A 7,799-nucleotide genomic window follows, 5' to 3' on the forward strand; every position below is an offset into this window, starting at 1 on the left:
CATAAAAAGACGGTCTCTTGTGTTTGGTGTGGGATTACATGTTATATACTCGTATAATAGATTACATTTATTTTTTGTGTTCTCACCAGGAATCGAACCTTCCATGCGCGAAGCATCTCAATCACTACACCACGGGGGCTGCTTTCTTCACTTAAGTCAGAACGAAACCAGAAGGGTCCATGTTTGAGTATTGGAGCTGGTCATTACTTTTCCAGTAAGATAATAATTTGTTTTAATAAATATATATTTTTTTAATATCACAGTTTTAAAAATGCAAAAGAGTTTGTGTACCTTGAAAGTAGGATTACTTGGGATGGTAAAACAAAAAGAGAAGTCCACTGCCACATGCATCAAGCAAGGCTGACATTCAACAAAAATAAAAGATTTTTCAATTGAAAGAACAAAGACCTAATGCTCCTCTAGCAACTTACCAAAACGTATGTAGGTATGAATCATATAGATGCATGACTGTAAGACATGGTGCCTAACCAAAAGAGGCCTTTGAGATGTGGTGTTACGGAAGAATATTAGGAATTTCCTGGTGAGACCACATTACTAAGGCGTCATTAGTGATGTGGTCTCACTACCTCGTCAGGTTCTCAGTAGAATTGAAGAAGGGAGGTCAAAAACCATCCCAGAGAAATGAGCCTAAAAGATCGGCCAAAGTATGCGCCATGGGGGTCTCTTGCATGAAATAATAGAGGAGACAAATCACAGAAGGCGTCCCCCATGGGAGTATTTAGCACACGTGTGCAAGAACTTGAATTGTGCTTCATATGTTGAGCTGAATATGGCTGCAGAGGACGAGATGCAGGTCTTTACTGCAAACCAATCTCCAGGATTGAGACTGCGACGAAGATTTTCCCGTCGCTTTTCAATAAGAGACGGGGCGCTAGATTCCGTTGGATCCGGCTCTGAATTGGACATACAATGACGGAATAGTCGACGTGCGTTCAAGAGAAGATTTATGAATGTAGATGGGAACGAGGTCTGAATCCAAAGACAGTGATTTTTTAAATTTTAGGAAATCATAGTCTTTATATAAATACAAGGTACAAAATAACAATTTAAAAAAAAAAAACAATTATAGATTTCTCATTAATTTATTATGAATGCAGGAGGAGAGGGAAAAATAATTAAATTCTTAAAAAAATAAACATACGAAAATATAAATATTTTTTAAAAAGTACATAAAAGGGAGAAGACATTGTATGGCTCCAACTCTACTTTCCTCCCCTCTCTCTCTGCTTCCATGAATATTTGTCATTCTTAGTAAAAATTCACAACCAACAATAATTAATTAGATGCAGGTAGTAGATGTAAGGTACATATGAATAAGGAAAATTAAGAGTTGAAATTAAAATTTAAAATAAAAATTAAAAGTTTAAATTAAAAGTCAAACGTTAAAAGTTAAGCAGGAGATAAATTTAAAATGTTCTTAACAGATCAGATAAAAATATGGTATTTACTATTTACAGTGTAATATGTCGATGTCACTAAAACTACCACTATAGGTTATCTATATTCTTCAAAGAGTGCTGTTTTTCATATGGTGATGTGGCATTCTATCCTCCCTACGTGCGCATACGGGGAAACGGCGTGATGGCGTTTGTTAGTAAATAGCGTAAGTCGCTCGTTGCTCGTTGCTAGCCCTCCCCGCCCGGGGCGCAACCCAAAAGACATATTGTGAATGGGTGCTCTGCTCTGTAACTAATTTGCAAAATAGTTTCGCAAATCATTTATTATTCACAGCTCCAAAATATATAAATTACAATAAATGTGAACTGCCTCCATTGTATGTTCATCTGCGCCGAGTGCATCTAATCCAAAGAAAGTAGACTAACAAAAATAATGAAGAACTTCCGGAATTGTTCACTTCTCGTGGTAAGTGGCCTCATGGCCTTTTTCCAGTAATACAAACATAAACCTTGTTTGGAACTTCAATGATCAAATTATTCACTGAAAAAAAATTACACTGTCAGCGACACGATATTCCAATATCCTTATTGTATAAATCTATAAATATTTTATCCGTTAGAGCTTTATTATGGTCTAAGCTGGTTTCTCGGCATGCGTCTCTATCTGAATATAGAAATAAATCAGAGCAAGTATATAATACTCGGTTCACTAGTAAAGATGGACTAGCTCTCCCTAAATTCAATAATAAATACGGGAAAAGAACACTAGAGTACAATATACCAAAAATGTATAATATTTATGCTCCCATTAAATATAAACAATCAAAAAAACTTATCAGGCCGAAGAGAAAGACGTCTACTGAGAATCTGGCTTAAATAAATATTGATTTTTTTATCATTTTATAAATTATGTATATATCCACCCACCACCATTCCCTTTCCGCACATAATGGTGCATAGGGCACTGCATTGGTACACCGATTGCAGCGTATCTTGATCATTTTTTACATGAAGATAAGATGATCAGTCTTACGCTTCAGGTACCAGTCCAGGGACTATGAAATATTCTAGTGTAAAAAAAACCCTTTTAAATAAATATTTCATATCATCCATGTCGGGAATCGAATTCGAGACCTCTTTTGCAAGGTATGCAAACGCGCTGACCATTACGTCACGAGGCCGACAGTATATATATTAGAACTTAACTATAAGCACCTGCTGACGAACTGCATTTTATGCAGTTCAGTAGACTTGATAATTTATATGTTAATTTTTGTATGCTTTTGATAAATAAAAAAAGCAGTCATGAAATTGTAAAATGTAAAAAAAAATTTTTTTTTACAGGGTTTGTATTTATACAGGAATTTCCAGGCTAGTCGTGACCTGAAAGAACCTCTGTACATTTCAAAATTGTAAAATAAATAAACAATTTTTTTTCTTCTTTATAGTTCGCCCTGGCAGTGGTCTCGCACAGTGGTAACGCTCTGTATCTGTCCCAACACAAATGGTTCAGCGCGGAGCAGCCCCAACCGCACAGTGTGGTGTTTGTGGAACCAGTGGAGCACGTCCAGCGCGTGGAGCCAGTGCACATTCAACAAGTTCAACATGTGCAGCCAGCTCAGGTATCCTAATTACAGGGGCGAACGGTGTATAGAAGCGATTATGCACAGCTCACCATTATATTTGACTAACCATAACAATGTTTTATTGTTACTTTATTTACAGAAAAACAAATAAATAATTACCATTTATTTTAAATCATTTCCACGATTTCCAGAGTGATTTATTTGAAGATTTTTTTTTTGCTACGTCTTTTTGCTTCGTATAATGGACCACGCTAGTGATTAAACGTCAAATGGTCTAAAAAACTGCTTCAAAAATATAACTAAAACTAATACGGTTTGGTCAATTCAACCTAATGAAGTGTTTTGGGTAATGCTTAAGGTCGCAATAATGTGTTAAATGAAAATCATGATAATTAATTTGGTAATGTATCCAAAATAAAACACGTATATTGGATTTTAATCCTACTTTATTTTTTAAAATGTACAAGAGGGTATATTGTGACGCGGTTGATAATGTCCTAACAAGCCCCTCTTGAATATTAAAAAAAATAAAGTAGAATTAAAATCGAAGAAACGTATTTTATTTTGGATACATCACCAAATTTAATCTGGATCTCTACCAATTTTCGGCATACACAATAAATAAGAAAATAATAATGTTTAATTTCACGTATTTTTTGACGTTTAATCATCAGTGTGGCCATATATGAAGCCAAAATTAGTCGCATGGAAAAAATAAATATCCCCAAATTAACCACTCACTAGGGAATAGAGTCGATTTATAATTGAACGTAGTTATGCAGAAAGCAGCCAGTCCACAATTTTAAAGAAATTAAATATTTATGTTATCGGGTGCAGGAATATCAATTCTATGTTCTGCTAAAAACAACCAGACCGCTTTCGTACAAAAAACTGTATTAATCACCTTCTGAAAATGGTGTCGAACACAAAAAAAGCATTTCTCAATTTGCAGAAAACACCCACATCTCTAGAAAAATGTTATGGTTTTTAAAAAATCATTAAAACTGGTAAAATACATAATTAGATTCTTGTTTGTAATATAAAAAAAAACTTATGTATTCATTGTTCATCATTTGTTAAAGTCAAAAACATTCCAACTGTTGTTTAGATTTGATAATTCATTCATTTTACAAAAGTGCTATTATCTCAGTTTCATTTTTATATGGCTGGCTTCTTTCTGCATAACTACATTCAATTGCACCCCTGAGCCGTCACCACCCCTCCACAAAACAGTTCTTACAAAGCAACGTTTGAAGCGAAATATTACTGTGTAAAACCACCTTACAAACAAATATTTCGTCCCAACCCAGGATTAAGAATTTTTATCTGAGTAGTTTTTGCAACTGTCATCGAGTCAAAAACACTCTTCCATGATTTTAGTTCTATTTCACGCACAGAACGGTATTCTTCACCCGCCTGGATACAGACCGAACACATATTAAAAAACGGTGGATGACCCCGGGGTGCAATGAATAAGACGTTTGTATCAAGCACAGAGAGTTCCGGGTTCGATTCCCTGTGAGATTACAATTTATTGTATTTATTTATTAAAAGAAAACAACAGCCATTACAACAAAAAAAAAATATTTACAAATAAACCAAAATTATAGGCCAATTATAGTTTTCTATACATTACTAAATACAATGTCAAAAAAAGAAAAAAAAGGCGTACACCGAAATAACCACTCCGTTTCATTCCACACGTAAAAAATAAATAAAATATTACAATAATAATGAAATAATAAAAAATAAATAAAAAGTTTTTTGTTTAATCGAACTAAAAAATCCTTTCGCCAGCGGATCCATACGGAGTAATACGGAGCCTTCCTTCTTTCTTCTTTCAAACAAGAGAAAATAATAACAATATTAAAGTGCACAAAAAAACAAAATATTAGGTAGGTGCAGTTAGATTAAATTATAATTACTATTTTTAATTAGGGTTCTAGCATTTTCTTTAAATTAGTTTAAAGTGAGGAAATATATATTTATTTCAGCCAAAAACGTGTTATAATTATTTAAAATTCTGGGCAAAGATGCATTCTTATTATTATTGTTACCAACGAAATAATGAAATACCAACATGAAATAATTGTTGCAGCCGAGTTGTACGTTGAGGAATACGAATTTAATTTTTTCAAGCAGTTGAGGGCAATCTAAGTTATTTTTACATATTGTGCAAATATGTAATAATAACTTAGTATTTTGTAAATATATAATAATAACAATAAACAGCATAATTAATTTGATTTAGTATCAACATTAGTTAACCGGTTACTTCGACTTATACCCCCGATTCTTTGCTGTTTTGATTTTACGTAACTCTGACGGAGAGAAATGTCAGATCTTCAGCAGTATCCTCATCTTGTCATCATCTCCATGATCCATTCTGTAACCAGCTTATTTCAAAATGTACCTAACCCTTGTTTAATCTGTTCATTAGGTAGAAGTCGTGGCGGTCAAGAAGCCTCACCTTATCTACACCTTGTGGAACCACGTGAAGTCTAAAACTATCTCCCCTCTGCAGAATTTGTTCAGCAAAAAAGTTGTACCAGTTGTTCCTGTGACTCCTGTTCCCGTTGTACCAAACTTCAAGTAAGTTGTACTTAAAATAAATCATCATCATATTGTCCACACTCGATGGTGCATATCGCACTGCAATGCTGCACTTTGTACGAAACCACGTATAAAGGTTTCGATTGAAGGTTTAAACATTTTTTTTTTAGTAATTAAACCAGGACAGTAATAATTTAATAATAAAATACACGTTTTTGAATGTTTTTTTTACTTACGCACCCACACACATGCACCTTCACCCATTCATTCACACACTCACATTTACTTACACACACACATGAATACAAACGTCGCACATATGCAATTATGTAAACTCTCTCCTTATATATTACGTATTATAATTTTTTGATACCATTTTTCACATTTTTTTGTATTTAAAAAGGGAAAAAGAAAGACAGATTATTTACAATTTGCTTTTTATTTACTTTATATACCACCTACTGTTTTTCTTATTTTTTTTTAATTCATATTTTTATACATAACTATAAATGTTACATTACATCTATATTTTTCTCTTTTCTACTACGCAAAGTTTTTACTTTTGACTTTACATTGGAGTATGCTTTTTAAGTTTCTACATGCCTTAAACAAACGTGTTCTTGTTTATTTTTAAAATTATTATTATATTTGTACTCACCTGTATTATTTTTGTAAATGCCCCCTGGGCGTATTGTAAAATTTAAATTGGCTCTAGTATTGTTAGAATAATTATTTTTGTAGTTAAAATAATGTAAAATCTATCTATTTTGTGTAATTCTATTATTTAAAATATACTCGTATGTGCATGTGAAATTTTATCGACGAATATCTTCAAATTTTATGTTTTCTACTATGTATCTTTGCTTCTAAATAAATAGTTTTATTTCTTTTTTGAACAAGAAATATTTAGCAAACAATTCGCTTACAATTTCAAATGTCAAAACTCAAATAATTAGAAGAATTGGTAAAATTCAAATAGATAAATTAATGTAAAGAAGTACTAATTATTTTGTTTCTACCCAGAGTGTGGCCATCCCTTGGTTTCTCCCACTACAAGAAGGTCAACTACTACCCAATTAAGGATCACGTTGTAGAGCCCGTTCCCTTCGAATACGAAGAGCAAAAGATTGACAATTCTTCCGACCAACAAATCGACAGCATTGTAAACCTACAAGAGAATCACCTTGTCCAACAAGAAAACCACAACGTCCAGCAAGAGATCGACGGCGTCAAGTTGGAGACTTTGCCATACCCCTCTTCAGGATACGTTTCTGCTTAGTTCCGTTGTTATTCAAATTATCATCTGTGACCTTAAGATCTGAAAATACGTATTTGTCTTTTACAACTAAGATAAACTTCGTCGTTTTAATAATTACTTGTGTTATTCAAATGACAGTATGTTTTTAAAACACATTTATTTCTTAAACATTGATATAATTATAAGTAACACTGATACGAGATTTACATATAATTATTACAGCAGTAATAATTTCAATATAAAAAGCACCTGATAAGTGTTGGATTTCTGTTCCCTTCATTGCAATTTGAATATAATTATTTTAAAACAAAAAAAATATTTGTTTGTATTTGCATTAAAGGCTCAGAAAAGATATGTGAATAAAACTGTTTAGCGAGAATATAATATTAAATATAAATTTGATATGCTCATTGTGGTAATAACAAAAAATTATGTTAAAAAGTCGTTTGCGAAAATATTATTTAAGTATGAGAAACGTACGTAATGCTGAAAAAGTTGCAATTTCAAATGCGAAATGATTACTAGCATTTGAAGATGGATAAATGATGATTTAATCCAAAATAATGATTGTATATATACATAAATTGTGTTGATAAGATGGAATATTTATTAGTCTAAGATTGTTTGTATTATTTAATAAATAAAATATTTATTCTACAATAATTACGTCTGTATTTTTAAAAAATTTTAATTGAAATTAGTAAATATGAGTATTTAACTACTTACCAACTTTTGATGTCCATCGGTTTAAAGACGTACACGTCTCTCCGTCAGGACACTCACTACACCAATATGAAAATACTAAAATACACTATCGCCCTTACCGTCACCGTAGTATACATAGTATTTACGCAAAAATGCATAAATTGCAGTCGGAGTAACCTTTTACCCTTGGATGCAAATGCAAACACCACCATGTCAGAACATGCGCTAAAATTAGGTTAATGATATTTAGCGATATATCGTAGGATTTGTGGGGGAGGG

The 7,799-nt window shown here is 32.5% G+C and overlaps 1 protein-coding gene across 1 annotated transcript; it reads left to right on the forward strand.

Moving 5' to 3' along the window:
• The first annotated feature begins 1,809 nt into the window (after nt 1-1,809).
• Nucleotides 1,810-6,836, forward strand: LOC148276061 (uncharacterized). The gene is made up of 4 exons (XM_088234818.1): nt 1,810-1,884; nt 2,867-3,040; nt 5,445-5,596; nt 6,581-6,836. The coding sequence occupies exons 1-4, from the start codon at nt 1,852-1,854 to the stop codon at nt 6,834-6,836; spliced, it is 615 nt and encodes a 204-aa protein (XP_088090944.1). The 5' UTR covers nt 1,810-1,851.
• The last annotated feature ends 963 nt before the right edge of the window (nt 6,837-7,799 follow it).

This window comes from Micrasema longulum, unplaced genomic scaffold, assembly GCF_059751315.1.
Source record: "Micrasema longulum isolate JH-2025_06_02 unplaced genomic scaffold, ASM5975131v1 h1tg001292l, whole genome shotgun sequence".
In the NCBI taxonomy this organism is placed as follows: Eukaryota; Metazoa; Arthropoda; class Insecta; order Trichoptera; family Brachycentridae; genus Micrasema; species Micrasema longulum.